This window comes from Phodopus roborovskii, unplaced genomic scaffold (genome assembly GCF_943737965.1).
Source record: "Phodopus roborovskii unplaced genomic scaffold, PHOROB, whole genome shotgun sequence".
Lineage (NCBI taxonomy): Eukaryota > Metazoa > Chordata > Mammalia > Rodentia > Cricetidae > Phodopus > Phodopus roborovskii.
Genome location: NW_026126434.1, coordinates 25,074,292 through 25,090,465, shown reverse-complemented (window position 1 = coordinate 25,090,465; position 16,174 = coordinate 25,074,292). Strand labels below are relative to the sequence as shown.

The window sequence follows — 16,174 nt, the reverse complement described above, 5'->3', positions numbered from 1 at the left end:
CCTCATGTTCTCCTCCCCCCTCCTCTTTTTCCTACCTCACTCTCCTCTCTCCATGCTCCCAATTTGCTCAGGAGTTCTAATCCCTTTCCCCTTCTTCGGGAGACCATGTTATTTCTCTCTTAGGGTCCTCCTTGTTTCCTAGTTTCTCTGATAGTGCGGATTATAGGTTGGTCTGCCTTAACTTTTAAGAGGATGGAGTTTAGAGCACACATTATAGCTCTGGTGATTAAATTGTCACTGACTGAAGCCAACCTAATGATCTACACTGAGAGTTCCTGGCCAAACAGGACTACTTTGTGAGACCCTGCCTCAAAAAAATGAAATAAAAACAAGCAAGCAAATTCAAAACAAAAACAAAAACCACCAAAAACTGCTCGGATAAATTTTAAAAATAATGAACAGTTTGCTCTCATTATGTAATTGGGTAGGTTGCTGATCCTCCTTGTGGCTAGGCCAACTCAAGGGAAATGGCAGAAATGACTTGTTGGCACACTCCCAGGATTGCCCTACATGGGCTCCCAAATTGGCTGTGGGAGAAGATGGTCATCTCCTGACTCTGAGCCACAGGCCAATGACCTCAGTGCAATGGGGGATATTGCATCTACTATCTGCATTCCTGGTATTTGGCAACAGCTCTGAGAAACGATACCCAGAGAGAGAGGGGGGGGGGAACCATTACAAACAGCAGCACGTAGTGGGTGAGAGGCAACTTGGCTGTGGGTGACAGGTCTTGTTCCTGTTCCAGCAGACAAGGCCTGTGTGCTTGGAGTCTGAAAGTCAAGTATGGTGCAGAGAATGGAGCTAACAGTCAAAGATTTAGAAATAACAGTGACATTCTTAAATGGAAAAGCTATAAGATGGGCACAAAGAGTGTTTCAGTGAGAAGTGACACTCAGGGTACACCTTCTGGAAGTGTAAATGGACCGAGGTGGCTTAGACAGCCTTGATGGCCAATTTACACAGCAGAACACAAGACAAGCAAGACTCAAAATGAACCCCAAACATAAAACTGTTTTTATTGCTACTCCATAACTGATAGCGTGAATATCTCATATGCAGGATATCTGATACTCGACACCTGTGAAAGGGTCATTCAACTCCCAAAGGAGTCACGACCCACAGGTTGAGAAACGCCGATTTGCAGCGTGTGTGAAAACTGCCTACCATATTCACAATACACAGTCTAAGTGAGAGTGTGGCGGTAGGGCATAGGTGACTTTCAGCCTGTGGCTCTGGAGATGTGAACTAGGTTTGCTTGCCTCAGAACTGTCCTATAGTAACCTCGGCCCTTCCTGCCTGTGCAGAGACAGTTCCATTAGGCAATACCACACACGTGACCACACAGGGTTCATTTTAAAACTGTTCTCCATGAAGTAGAAAAGCAGAAGCACAACCCTCGTGGGTGGCTTGGGGTTTGCTTTGCATGTCTGCAGCAGTGAAAAGTGAAACACTGTCCCACCTAAAAGGGAGGGTCTCCTTCCCTTGCTGACTTGCAGAGTCCTAGAATGGATAGCAGAGGTGATTTGCCACAGCAACATAGTGAGAAATAACTAAGTCTAAGGCAAAACAGTTTTTAGTAAAAGAAAAAAAACTTAAATGTTTCCTTGACCACTAACTAGATATGGTCAAGGCAAGTATAAGTCGTGGATCCCAGTTTAGGCTGCAATGCAAAGATCTATGACTTCTATAAGTCAGTTAACAGAGGTACCCAGGAGAAAGGCATGGACAGACTTCAGTGGCCTGGTAAGAACAAACTAAAGAAAGTGAGGAGAAAGGGGGCCCCTAAGGACTGGGTCTGTGGGGTGAGGACCTTGTGCTTGGTGTGGTATGGATGAGTATAATCAAGTTAGATGTCTAGGGCCCCTGCCACAGGGGTGTTGGTATCTGTAGGGAGCTAGCAAAGCTGGTGTGGCCCTTGGACTGTTCTGTCCCTAGAAGTTCCCAGAAACAGGTTTGGTGCCCTTCCAGAGAAATCTTCAGGGATAGCCATTGCACCTCATTAATCCCTAGTCAGTTAAGGAGGGGGTCCACTGTGACTGTGGCCTTTTTAGCAGCTGGGTAGTGCAACTTCCAATACTGACCCAGAGACCACCTAGTCTGTCTGGTCCTGTCTAGCCTGGTACCCTTTCCCCCTGTCTTCGAGCAGCTCCTCCCCGCTGTTCTGACACCACACCCATGAGACATCTACTTTCCCCCAGGCTGGGTATGAGGCCCCCCTCAATGTCCTGTGACTTTTCAGATGTTGAACTCTTATTTTTGAGGTGATTTCAGTTCATATTGAAGGTTTAAGAAAGAGCAGTGGCACCAGCCACATGGCCTTTGCCCGAGTTTCTTCAATAGTAACTTCTTGCCCTGTTGTAATATCATGTCACAATCAGGATATTGCCGTTAACAACAGCCTAGAGGCAGAACACATGGCCCTGAAGGGAGTCCTTCTGTGACCCTTTTATAGCCATACTCTCCCCCTCTACCTACATTGCCTTCTTAAGCCCAGTCCCTAATATGTCCCATCTGTGTGACACCTTCATTTCAAGAATATTACAGCATGTACTCTTGGGGGTTGAATTCTCTGGATAGTCATTCAGTCTGTGTGTCTTGTTTCTAGAGTTCTTGCTGCATAGTATTCTTTGCCCCTTGGCGAACCGAAGGTTAACTCTTCAGTATGAGCAACAGCTGGGCTGTTTCCAATTTCTGGTTATCACAAATAGACCTGCTTTAAGACAGGCGTCCAGCGCATTGTGTGGATAGCACCTTCGACATCTCCGTAGTGTAGAACTGTGTTGGTAGTTGTATGAGCTTTCAAAGAGACATCCAGGCTTTTCCAGAGTGGCTGCAATGCTCACATCTCCAGAAATGCCTGGGCAAAGGAGGTTTCACATCCTCACACCTGTGGTTGTTGTCCTTGGAATCCCAGTGGTTTTTCTTTTTTTTTTTTTTTTTATTTCAGCATTTGGATAGGTGTAGACTGTTGCCTCGTGTTTTACTGTGCATTCCTGGAGTGGTTAATGAGGTTGGACTTCTAGCCTCATCAGTATCAGGCTACCTTCCATAATGTGTCTGCTGGTGCATTTTGCTAATTTTATAATAAGTGACTATTGACTGCCAGTCTTGTAGGATTCTTTATTCTCAACCCCAGCTCTTCATTGGTTGTGAGATTTGTAGACACTTTCTGCTGGTCTAGGATTCATCTTCTCAACATTTTTTAACTCAGATCCTCGGAGTCAACAGTTTTCATTTTGATGTGCCCAGTTAGTCTGTTCATTTTATGGATCCTTCTCTTTGTGAATCCTAAGAACTATTTGTCTGGCCCTGGGACCTAAACTTTTTTTTTCTCCTATTTTTTTTTCCTTAAACATTTTACTGTCTGACTTTGAAGAAGAGTTTGAAGTTTTTATTCTGTGAGGTCCAGGTCTGTAGTATGAGGTTTAGCCCTACACATTATAGTTTTGTTTGAGCAACTGTAGATGCGGTAGAAATTTTACTGTCAGTCTCCATGTGTTCCTTTCTAGAATATAAAGATTTCTCTTTTTTCCTCTTATGTTTGGCTTGGAGCTTAAAACCTATGTGAAGTCATCACTTCAGGGGTGTTTTGTGAGTTCCCTATGCAGACACGGAATCTATATGCTCTTTATTTCTTCTTCTTGTCACACTGGCTACTACTTGTAGCACTATTGATAACAATGGTAAAACCTGGGAGGAGGGCTGAGGCAGATAAGATCGAGATACATTGTATGGAAGTATGAAACTGTTGAATAAAGAAGAGATGTATTTGAGCCATGGTGACACAGACAACTGTGAGTTTATTATTGTCAAGTTTCAGGTAACCACCATTGCCTGTGCTCTGCAAACATTTCTTATTTGTCTTAATGATAGTAGATAAGGGAGATGGTGGATATTCCATTCCATAGCCACACATAAATGTTATCAGTCACTCAGATCGTAAACACTAACGGTGACTGGCTTGTTTCTCCACTCCGGAGGGCCCAAGGTTGAGATCTGCAGACACTAACTAGACCTGGCGTTCCACAGAATGCCTGAGCTCGGATGTGCAGAGACCAGTGAAAGAGTGGGGGAGGGGCAACAAGACAGGCACAAACAGCCATGTGTCAGAAACGGTTGGTGACTGACCACATGAGAACTATTTGTCTGGAGAACTGGAGCTCCAGTATGACTGATTGCCCTTGTCGCCTCCCTTTAAAACCTGCAGGCTGGAGACTAGAACGAGGCAGCTTTTCAGGGTGTCAGCCCACGGCTTTCACAGACCACCAGCTCTTTCACCAAAGCAGGACTTAAAGATTCAGGCCCTATCCCTGCTCACTGGCATTTGTGCTGGTGGGCTGTGGGAACTGTAGCATTTTGGTTATATTAACTCTTTCAGGGAAAAGTGTTCACATGTTTATCTGTCACGGTTGTGTGTCATTGTGTGATTGTTCTACTTCATTATTGGTCACTGTTGCTTATTTCTCACTGGGCCTAATTCATAAATTAAACTTTGCTCTAGGTGACAGGAAAAAGCAGCTAGAGAGGGTAAACTTTTTCAGACATGGAGGAGCTCTTGCAAAGAGTCCTCTGGGGAAATGAGGATACTGCCTTCTCTTGTTCTCAGCTCTGTATTGCCCTTAGGGCAAACAACAGGGCCACTGCATCTGGCTTGAAGCCTCTTTCTGGGGACCAGGCTGGTCTTTGCAGATCTGAAGACCTTCTGGTCTTATACATCTATGGGACCCAGCCATGCTGGAGCCATGGAATCCTGCCTAGCTCTGAGTGGAGTGTGCCCCTAGAGTCAAGTTAGAAGACTACCAATGTAGGTAACCAATGCTTCCCAAGCAAGGACATTTCAAAAGGGAGGTTCTAATTACATGTGGGAAGGTGGCCTCCAGGAAGTTTCCATCTCTGGCATGTTTGTCCTAATCTTCCTCTCAGAAGGTCACCTCATTGCCAGTTGGTGCTTTCTCCTCCTTCGTGTGAAGATTCCAGTTTCTGGATCTTTCCCAGTCAATCTGAGTTCCAGGTTAATGAGAATAATAGAAGCAAGCTCTTAGGAGAGAGCAGCTTGCCTCTTTCTTGGTCTGAAAAATATATGTATTTTCTTATTCCCAGAAAACACCGCTAGTTAATCTCACCTTTCTGTCTCTGCCTTCCAGGCTCTTCCCATGTGCCCCTTGCCTGCTCTGTCTTCTCCACAGCTTATCTCCTGACCTTGAGGATGCTTATCTGTGCTGGGACAAAGGGGTTCATCTGGATATTTGTGAAGTGTGGTAGGGAGTGGGAGTGAAGGGGGCTGCCAGAACTTTTTGAAGTACACTTGAAAACATTTCCCCCCATGACCAGCCCTCTGTCTAGGTTTGAAGCTTTGGAGACAAAAAGATAACCTTCCAATCAGTCATGCCTAGTACTGTCATGGGCAGTGAGCAACACTGCCACACAGGGACCAGCTTTCTTTAGTTTTGTGTTTTGCTTCAAAATATGGAGGGTGGCCACGTGAAAAAAAAAATGTTCCCAGCACACAATGAAGCACACAGTAGCAAGACATGTACCATCCATGCTGGCTAGCATGTGTCCACACCCACACATGCCCAAAGGTGTGTGTACACATGGATGGGCAGAGACCACACTGGCAGAGATGTGTCTATACTGAGAAGTGTGTCAACACTGAGAGGCGTGTATCTACAACAGCAGCTATGTGTCTACACTGACATGCAATGTCTACAGTGACAGCCACATATCCATCCTAACTAGCAGAGTTCACACTAGTGAAGGAATCAGAGAGTCTAGGGGTACAAGGTTGATTCACACACTAGCCCAGGCAGAATCCTTCCCCAGGCTGGCATTGTCTTGTGGTGGGAACCTGGCTCTTGATAAATGTGCCTGCACCTTGAGGCTTACATCCAGGAAGGATGACCAGTACATTTGATTCAAAGTATGCTATGCAATCACAGATCACAAGAATCTTACATAGGGATGAGGCTGCTTGCAGGAGATAGCCCCAGAGATCAAGTCCCCAGGATGGATACCTGGAAGGTTGACTTGAAAGAATGGGGATGCCAGAAATGAGGGACCCACATCCTCAGCTTGCTTCTGGCTGAAACACACACACACACACACACACACACACACACACACACACAGAGAGAGAGAGAGAGAGAGAGAGAGAGAGAGAGAGAGAGAGAGAGAGATAAGATGCCCCTAGAGTACTAGGTTCCTGGAAGGATCCAGAAGCTTAGTCAGGAAGAGTTGTTCATAGTTATACAGCTCTATAGCCAACAGAGGAAAGTGAACCACCGATTGACAGCTCTATAGCCAATGGAGGAAAAATGAGCCATGGGAGTTCTCTCCTATCCATCCAGGGCAGCATGCCTCATCCCCTGCAAAGTCAACTAATCACCCAACTGCAAAGAAGGCTACAGTCATGGGAAATAACTCATCTGAGCCCTCCTTGGCTGGTTAGGGGCAGACAAGAGAATTCGTGAAATAGTTGTCCCTGAGATCTTTCTGCTTGCCCAACTACCTGCAGATGCTCAGCAGGGAAGCCACAGCCCTGTGAGGATCCTAGGTGCCTGTCTTGATTGGACACATATATACCATATACTAACTGTAGAGTTCTAACCAGAGACTGCATCCTCAGAGCCCCCTTCCCCCACTCTCAGATCACTCAGCAGCTGCCTGTCCATCATGGAGAAACTATGTTCTTTAGTGTGAGACCTGTAGTGTGAAGTACACACCAGACCAGTGGGAGACAAGATGTGAAGGACAGTGACTGCAGTCAAGTGACAGAGGCTCAGCTGAACTATGAATACCACAGGTGTCAACTCAGTGGCCATGGATGCAGCTTTTGGCTTGTGATGACAATATGGTCATTATCATACAGGAGCCATCGTGGAGCCTGGGTATGGAGATTGTGTGAGATGTAGGGACATGTTTGTTTGACATAAGTGTGAAGCCTGAACTCAGGCTATGAAAACCAAGTCCAACACATGTCAGCCACAGAGGAGAGTAAAAGCAGCAATTCTCAGCTCTGGGACCTGGCCCTGGCTGGCAGGACATCACTCAAGGCCACCTGGCTGCTGCAGCTGCCCACACCATCAACCTAGATTGTTCTGTGTTAGCAGAATAAGGCATCTAGATTTGAGCATGGGCTTTCCTGGCTACTCTGCCTGTCTTGGTCAGACCACACTGAATAGCATTCCATAGTAGACCCAGCACTTCACAAAGGATGCTGAGAAACTGGCACATATTCAGAGAAGGAGGGGCAGAAGGTGTGTCCTGCCAAGCCTTGCTGAAGAACTGGGCATGTGGACACTGGGCTGAGGCACAGAGGCCTGGACAGATGGTTCATAGCTTGATTGCCTCACTGGGGCTTGTGGTGCCAGACAGGAGGCAACCAACCACATAGCCTTGTGACTGAGAGCAGTCCATACACTATTGTTTAAAATAAGCTTCTTAAATTTTTTCCTCTCATGCCCCTTCTTCAGCTGAGACAGTTTTACATGACTGTAGGTATATAATTCTATAAAAATAGGTATATAAATCCAACAGTTATGGGTAACAAATGACAACTTTATTTTAAAACAATTCATTACATATATCATCTTACTATCTATTAAGCAAATTTGGGTACAAATGAGAGAAATGTGCTTCTAACTTAACCCACTCCTAAGGTGTATGGATTTGATATCTCCATATTGTCCTAGTCTCATTTCTGTGACAGTGACAAAAAAAAAAAATACCCTGACAAGAACTGACTCGAGGAATGCTGAGGTGCATCTCAGTGGTAGAACTCTTTGTGTAACATTCACGAGACCCAGATTTCAGTTCCCAACATTATAAAAACAAAACACAACTCAAACGGAAAGAGGTCTATGTAAGCTCACAATACCAGGTTACATTTTTCCATAGCAGAAAAGCCAAGGCAGCAGGAGCTTAAATCAGCTAGCCCCATCACATCCCCAGTGAAGAGCTGAGCAGATTGAATGCATAATGCATGAATGCTTTTAGTACTTGGCTGGCTCTCTCTATCCCTATCAATTCAGGAACCAAACCTAGGGAATGGCATCTCCCACAGTAGGCTAGGTTTTCCCACATCAATTAGTGCAATCAAGACAGCTCCCAACAGGCATAACTACAGGCCAGCCTGAACTAGACAATCCCTCCTAGAGACCCTCTTCCCAGTTGATTCGAGATTTGTGTCCAGGTGACAAAACTAACCACCACACTTCCTGAGAAACGATGGCAGGAAAATATTAAGAGACGTTGTTTTCCATAATTAAACCATTACACTTCCAAGAGAGCCCACGACTTTGTATGCATGGTAAAGACTCATTGTATGGTCTTCTGAAATCTGAAGTAATGTGTTTCAGGCAGTGTTGGGTAGTATGATGGTTTTTGTAGGGCTAAGTGAGTGTTGTATGCGAAGGAACAAAGCTGCAGTGACATCTGTGGCGCAACATAGGTGAGTGTTGACAGACACACCTTGGGTTTATTATGTTTTTGATTTCCAGTTAACTTTTGCCAACTTCTCCGTGACCCACACATTCAGTCATGCAGCTCCAGGTGGAGTAGGGACCCACAGTTTAAGAAGGATTCCTCCAAGTACCACCAGCATTAAATTACACTCACTTCTTACTAGATGTGATTGCATCATGTTAGAAGTGAGTCATCGATGGTTTGGAGAACACAGGAAGGGGGGTTGTAAGCAAACCCTGCGTCCTTGCATATGAGGTTGCAGTGTCTCCTGTGGTGCCTCAGCACTTGGCTACCTGATTTTTCCTTCCATGTGATGCAGGAGGGCCCATCAAGAGTAGGCACTATTGGGCATAATGACTGGGTGCAGCTGGTAGGATGGGGAGCTGGAAGAAGGTAACATTTCCCGAGAAAAGCCATCACGTGAAAGTAAAGCTATGGAGAAAGTGAGGTAGGGGTGTGTGTGTGTGTGTGTGTGTGCGTGTGTGTGTGCGCGTGTGTGTGCATGTCCTTGGCCGCATCAGACCTGAAACCAGTGTCCCTGAACCTTCTCAGAAATCAATGCATCCGCCAGTCAAAACTGGCTTTCTGTCACTTACAAGACAAGTCTGTCCAACTCCACCACTCACTTACTCCACATCTGAGTATGAGTGGGATGCCATCAGTAAACAGTGGGGATGGATGCTTGCTTGTAGGTAGAAAGCACCCATCACTTGGCTTCACCACGATTCGGAGGATCACTACCCCATGCACACACGTGGGAACCGTCACAGTGACCCAGGCCATATCAACGAGGCCCTCATGCATGGGTGCCTGCCTGCCCTCTCCAGCTTCCTCCTCAGGCCCCACACTGACTCCTGCTCACTCTCAGCAGCCCGCAAAGCACTCCTCCCTTCTCCAGCACCTGACCATCTTCTGTGCCAGGCTGCCTTCAGGCTAATTATGAGGGAAGCTAATTGTGTCCCATGTTTGTATTGAAGGTTGACCAACCATACATGAATCAGAGGGCATAGAAATGTGGGGGAGGGGTGCAGGGTTGAGTAAAGAGGGCTTGAGAAAGAAAATTTCCAGAAGAAAATTCTGGACAGACTTTCTGGAAATAGGGAGAGTAGATACTAGGCAGAGTGTAGATATCTGTGGAAATAGGCATGCTGGTCACATTGTTTGAGTCTCCTCTTGTCCATCAGGGATGCCTCTGGAGCAGTGGACACCAGGGCAGACAGCAGTCCCAGGCCCCAGAAGCCTTTCTCATCCCCTGGGAGGTTTGTATTCGTAACTTTCCCAGAAAGCCTTGGCTTTGTCAGCCTTCTTGATAAGGGCAACATCCCCTCGTGTGGAATGCCCAAGTTCACCCTCTTCCCTCCAAACTCAGCCACACCCACTTTCCTTTCTGTAACTCCAGGGAAAACTTTGGCCAAGGTCCAGGTTCTGGTAGAGTGATACCCATTTGCCAGCCCCCTTCTAGGAGAGCAGAAAGTATCTGGCACACCAGAATGTTGGAGCAGGTGGCTCTGTTGTGCTGGGGGTGACAAAAAAATTGCTTCAACAGAAGCCTTAGCTTAGCATCTGCGGTTGGGATTAAAGAATGCCACCATGGTCATTGGTGGGCTTCAGTAGATTCTGGGTACAAGAACTGGCTGTGTAAGGCACAGGAAATACCCCTGTGGCTTCTTTAGAAATGGAGTGGTGCTGATGGAGGCCTAGGTACTACCTGTATCAAGCCCATGCTGCTCGATAAGGGTTACCCCACACTGAAGCTGTGGGGTGGACCCTGCAGCAGTCTTCTCCCCTTCTTTTGTTCTTGGGGCATCCACCTGGAAGACAGATTCACAGCAGAGAGAGAGAGAGGAGAGAGAGGAGAGAAAGGAGAGAGAGCATGAGCGAGAGAGCGAGAGAGAGCGAGAGAGAGCGACCTGCCTTCTTCCCCTCTGCTCCTCAAGCTACTCCAGGAGGTTTCCTAAACAGGAACCCCATAGTTTGCATGGTGCCCCCAACGCACTAGAGTTGCGTTGGCCCAGCCCTGGGGGGTCCTTGCACTAGGGTTGCCAGGCCCAGGTAGTAGCAGGTGGAAGGGCCCAGCTTGAGGCCTAGCATATGGCTCTCAGTACATGGCATCCTCGAGCCACTCTACCACAGGAGCAAAACAAGAGCACGCGCACCTGTCGGCGCCCCGCCCCCTCCGCGCAGGCCAATCATGGACCGAGGCGGGGCCGGGGCGCAGTCGGAACCCGCGCAGAGCTCCGCGGTGGAGCTGGAGCAAACGCAGCCTCGTTCCTGCAGCCTCGTCCCCGCCGCCCGCAGCCTCCTCCCCACCGCTGCCACCGTCGCCGCCGCCCCCGGGGCATGGCCTGTCTGATGGCCGCTTTCTCGGTCGGCACCGCCATGGTGAGTCGCTCATCCTTTGCACTCGGGGCTGTATTTTATCTTCTAGGGAAACAGGAAGCACAAAGCCCGGCACACTGGTCCTCACACCAGCCGCCTAGGAGTGCGTCCTCTGAGTGCTGACCTGGGGCTGCCTGGAGAGGTGCCCCGCTCCGCTCGCCTCCGCCCCAGCCACCTGGAGCCTCAGGGTGCTTTTGCGCTGACTTAAGGCGCCGAGAAGATGTAGCGACCCGGAGTGGGGCGCGGGGCAGCTGGCAGCCTCGCAAGTGGACAGATGGCCTTGACTCGTCGTCTTTGGGTGAGGGGCTCGGGACATGGGAGCGCACTGGGAACTGCAGGCCCAGCCCGAAGAAAGGGAGGGTCAGGTCTCCCTGGGGAATTCTGCGGGGCAGGCGGGCGGCGGGGACTTCTTGCGCCATCCTCCGGAGCGCTGGACATAGTGGGGGACAAAAAGAGGAGCTGTAGCCCACGAAACGGAGCCAGTTCTCCTGCGCTCCCCAGGGACAGCAACTCTCAGAGGAGGTGGCAGGGTCCCAGGGGAAACTGAGGAGGGTGAGCCCAGATCCCTGCAGGGGTGAGGACCGGGTGTGGGCATTTACTCCCCCACCCCAGGTACCAGTCCTAGGGCAAAAACCGGGCGCTACTTAATTAATTGCTAGACAAGCTCTGTTCCCAGAGGTGGACAAGCGTCTCCTCTTACGCGGTCCCTCAATGCACCTGGGGGGAAAAAGCGAACATACAACAAAACCACAGCCCACCGCCCGTCTGGTCTCACACTTGGCCCCGCCGGCTCCGCCTAAGACGCGGACATTGCGGATAATATCCTCTTAAACTAATTTCAGACTGTGTAGTGTACAAACAGCAAGTCCTCCGTATTCCCACCCGGATCGTTCCTTTCTCTGCCTCCTAGCTCTGTTACTAGCCTGCCTGCTCCTTCCCATACGCTGGAAGCCCACACTGCACAGTTCCTCCCCTTTATTTCATTTTTAGCATCCTGTATTTGAAGTCAGCAAGGCTCAGTAGGATTTGACCGACAGTTACCTCTTGCCTTGAGCTCTAGAGGGGAAAAAAAAAGCACTAGACCTTGTGCGCATGCTCTGCTCTGACAACTGCATCCTATGATTCCAAACAGGTTACTGTAGAACTCGCCCTGAGCCCAGCCCGCGAACTCATTATGTAATGATTTTGTGTAAACCGGCAGAGGGGAGTGAAGATGCACTGGAGTGGTGGTTAGCAGGGGGTGGGATGAAGCGGGCAGGAAGACCCCCAAACTGATTCCCGTCCTTGGATTAAGCTCTGGTTCCAACATGTCAGAGCCAATGAAAACAGGAATCACTTCTCCTCAAGATACTCGCTTTTATCTAGTTGATTGCTTGGGTAACACTAAAAATTTTTCCCTTGCACACTTATCTATCAATGTGAGGATTATTCTGGCAACTGAATATTAAAGATAATTAGTGATCATTGCAAATAGAGGGAGTTTGGTGGGTTCTCTCTGCGCGGGACATGCCGTCTTTTAGAACTGGCTAGAATGTGTGAATCAATGAGCCAGAATGCTGTAGGGTACACGTTTTTATGCTGATTTGTAACATTATGGTTTGATACAGCCTGAACCTTTACTGTAAGGTAACAGATATCACAAGGGCTTGGGCTTGAACTTTTTTTTTTTTTTAATTCCCCAGGAAATCTATTGATATATTTGAAAAGAATTTTCTTCCTGGAAACCTGGCACTTTGGTTTTAATTTAAAAATGTCTGTCTGCCTGTGATAATACTACTCTGGGTCTACTGATCTTGTCTGATCTTGGATGCCAAGCAGGGCCAGCCTGGTTGGGACCTAGCTGGGAGTAGGAGGTGGCAACATCTAGTAATACCAGCTGCTAGAGGCACAAAACAAAGACCATTAAAAAATGTTCTATCTTAGTTATAACAAGACCTCAAGATTTGCGTTTTAGTCTCTCCTGCCCTGGGGTCCTGCGGATGCTGGCTGAGTGAGCTACAAGTCTGGAGAGAACCCTGGAAGTTGGCCAGGAGTACTAGCAGGGACTCACAAGGTGGGCATGCATCCCCAGGAAAGGGAGCACTGGAGCTTTGTGGCATTGTGAGTGGTCACTCAAGTGTAACCTGCCCTTTAAGCTTAGCTCAGGGTGTGGCTTTGTACACTCCTGTGAGGGATTGCTGTGACTATGGGCTAGCATGTTTTCCTCTGATGTGTCCAGGATGTGCTGAGGTACCATCTAGGTGAGCATCATATTTGTCATGGAGAAGCACAGAGAGAGAGAGAGAGAACAATACCTGCCCCCCCAGTGTGCTGAGAAGTTCCTGTCTCTCAGTGCCCCCCCCAATGAAGGGGTCTCCCAGTTGGTGAGGCTTGCTGGTTATGTGTGACCTTCTCCCTACTCCTCTTGTGTCTCCGGATGCCCAGCACCCATGCAGCCCTCACTTGACAACTCTACCACTGTGCCAGGGAAGCATTCTCTTAAACAGCTCCCAGCAGTGGTCCCAACAGGGTCCCCTCTGCACAGAGTCCCCAGAAATGGACTTCCCGCTTTCACCATCTGTTCTATCAGCAAAACACATTCCATGAGGAGAGGGCAGAGTGTCCAGACAGGAAGGCAGGGAAACAGACCAGCCGATGGAGAGAGCAGGAGAGAATAGGTGTTTGTTTTATTTTTAATGAGCTCAGGAGGCTGAGGCAGGGCTCGCTGTAACCTACATTGCTAGCTAGCAGCTCTCATCGGAGGATGTGTTTCCAGAGAGCTGGTCTATTTTGGAGTGACAGGCCACTGCCTCATCACATAGGTTTCCATGATTTTATTAATTGGGTGAGGCCACTGAACACCAGTGGAGGAAGGGTGGGGCTGCTGTCCTTGTTGAGGGGGACAGGGCAGGGATGGTGCATGAGTTCCTGTTTGCTGTGCAGTCTACTCTAAAGGATTATTCAACTGGCTCCTATGCTGTATGCACTGAGCAATGCTCAAATGGCTGGGTGAGAGAAGGCCAGCTCAGGCTTGGAAGTCTCAGGAAGCTGGACCCCTCCTGACTGAGGGGTCCTGAGCCAGATGGGTAACCTTGCTGCTTTCCTGCCCCCTTCCAAACTGGAGTTGGGTAGCCTCCCTCCCACCCCCCGGTGCTGTGCAATGTCTAAGAGCACAGGCTGCAGGCTGGAGTGAACTAAGCATGCTGAATCTTAGTCACTGTTGTTTACAGCCACTTGCTTAGCAAGCGCACGCACATGGTCTTATTCTTGAACACTTTATATTCTGTGTAGCTGACTCTGGCTGCTGCCTCCTCCCTTGCTACTCAGTTTAGTCACCCAGCTTGGTCTACTGGCTGGTGTAATGAACTCCAACCCCGTTAGCACATGCTGATTAAGCTCTACCATCCCTAGCTCTGCAGGTGATTGCTACCTTCTTCTGAGCCTGGGTCCCCGCTGATCTTCATAATCTCATTGGAAAGTTTGCCTCTCTCATCTCATCTATGCCATGTACCCTGCTTCCCGCACCCCAACCCACATTCTGGCTGATTCTGCTGTGGGTCCAGGTCTCTGTATTCCACACTCAGTGTTCTCAGAGGTGCCCTGCAGGGAGCATGGTACACAAAGCCCTGCCTCCATGTCACCTTGCTAATCTCAGCCTGAACTATTTCAGCAGACAGACCTTGTTCTGGGCCCCCACCCCAGGGTCTGGTCTGCATCTAATAAGCTTCCATGGCCCTTTCTTAATCCTTTTGGTGATGGTTGCTTTCTTCACTGGCCTTAGTCTTGAACTTGAGTTTGCCAGGGCCAGAGGCCATGTTTGTGTCTGGCTAGATCACTGGCTTTATCTGGTGTTCAGTCTGCAACGGAATGAATGTGTGCACAGATAGGTTTGGAGTCTGGGGGTGCCTGGCTGATATCTGCCACAACCAGTGGTGGGGTGACGGCTGTGAGGCCCCTTGTCCCTGCAGGTTTCAACAGGGTAGGAGGCAATCCCTTCTTGGTGTGCTTGGGGGTGGATACCTATGGTTGGGGCCTTCGGAGAGGGAGAAGGAGGGATTTCCCACAGCAGGTAGAACCTGGGGGGTAGAGATCAGTGGGCCCTGATGGAGAAGGGCTACCTACCTCTCTTAGGGCTGGAGCCAAGCTTTTGATACTTGTGGTACTTCACAGCAGGGTGGGGTGGGAAGGGCCTGGCCTCAGCTGACTGCCTTGTTGTTTCTCCATGCGACACCCTGTTCCTGAAGCCAGCACCTGGTGCCTCCCAGGCTCCTCCATGGGCTTTGAACCTGCCATGGCAGTTATAGCCACAGAGGACAGTGGGTGAGTCCTGGGAAGGTCCCTGTGCTTGCTGGAGAGGTTCCAAGTTTCATGGGTGCATTCCTGCAGGACCACTGGCTGTGACAGAGTGACCCACCCCTCCAAGAGGCCATTCAGGGGTGGTACCTGATGAGTGCACATTGAGGCTGTCTGGAACTGGGGGTGGGGGTAGGAGGGGGTGGGAAGGCTCTCCATTGGGCTGTGTGGGTCTTGGCACAGGCATAGTTCTGGGCACATATGAACCCACTTGTGTTGGTACCGGAAAGAGTACCCATGCTTCTTGCCTGCTGCCCTAAGCTAGATTTCAAGAATTCCCTGTGTACCTTCGTTTTCATTCAGTCAGCAGGAGTATTGGTGAGAATTTGAGATGCTCATGAAGGTGGGTGGGTATTTGTGGTTCATACATGTAAGCTCCTTTTTCCTTAACCAAGAGATTCTGAACCACTGGGTCTACCTCTTCCATGCCCCATTTGTGTTAAATATCCAACCCCCACCCCAAGCTTACCACTTGGCTCTGAACCCCCAAATGCCACAGTGATAGTAAACCCAGCTCTTCCATAGAAGAGCACATTCTCCATGGGTGGGTAGGTGGGTAGGTGGGAGGGAGGCCTGAATTGCTGGGCTTGTAGGGATTTTTGTTATTGGGTTGTTTTTCCTTGAGGTGTAGGGTCTTGTGTAGCCAAGCTGGCCTGGAACTCACTGTGCAACTGAGGATGAGTTTGAACTTCCAACCCTCCTTCCTCCACTTTCCAAGTACTAGAATTAGAGAGGACTTAGGAGAAACCCAGGGATTTGTGCATGCTAGGCAAGCATTACCTCCCAGCCCTTCCTTTATGAGACTTTCTGTGGATAATCCACTATGGTTGTATTTTATTTTTAAGAAATAATAATAACTAATAGCAATATTAGAGAAATAGCTAATAAGCCAACAGAGGAAGAATGGCATGTGTGTTCTCTCGAACTGAGGACAACAGCAGTGCCTTACCAGTCTTGGGGTAGTTAGTAGCTTTGGTGACCAGAAATGGTAAGGAGTGAG

General features: G+C 48.7%; 1 protein-coding gene across 1 annotated transcript in view; it reads left to right on the top strand.

Moving 5' to 3' along the window:
- Positions 1-10,729: 10,729 nt before the first annotated feature.
- Positions 10,730-16,174, top strand: part of Abcg1 (ATP binding cassette subfamily G member 1) — a 54,723-nt gene continuing 49,278 nt past the window's right edge. Inside the window, exon 1 of the mRNA XM_051187062.1 lies at positions 10,730-10,845. Coding sequence (XP_051043019.1) covers positions 10,804-10,845 — 42 coding nt within the window. The 5' untranslated portion in view covers positions 10,730-10,803. The remainder of the gene's footprint in view (positions 10,846-16,174) is intronic.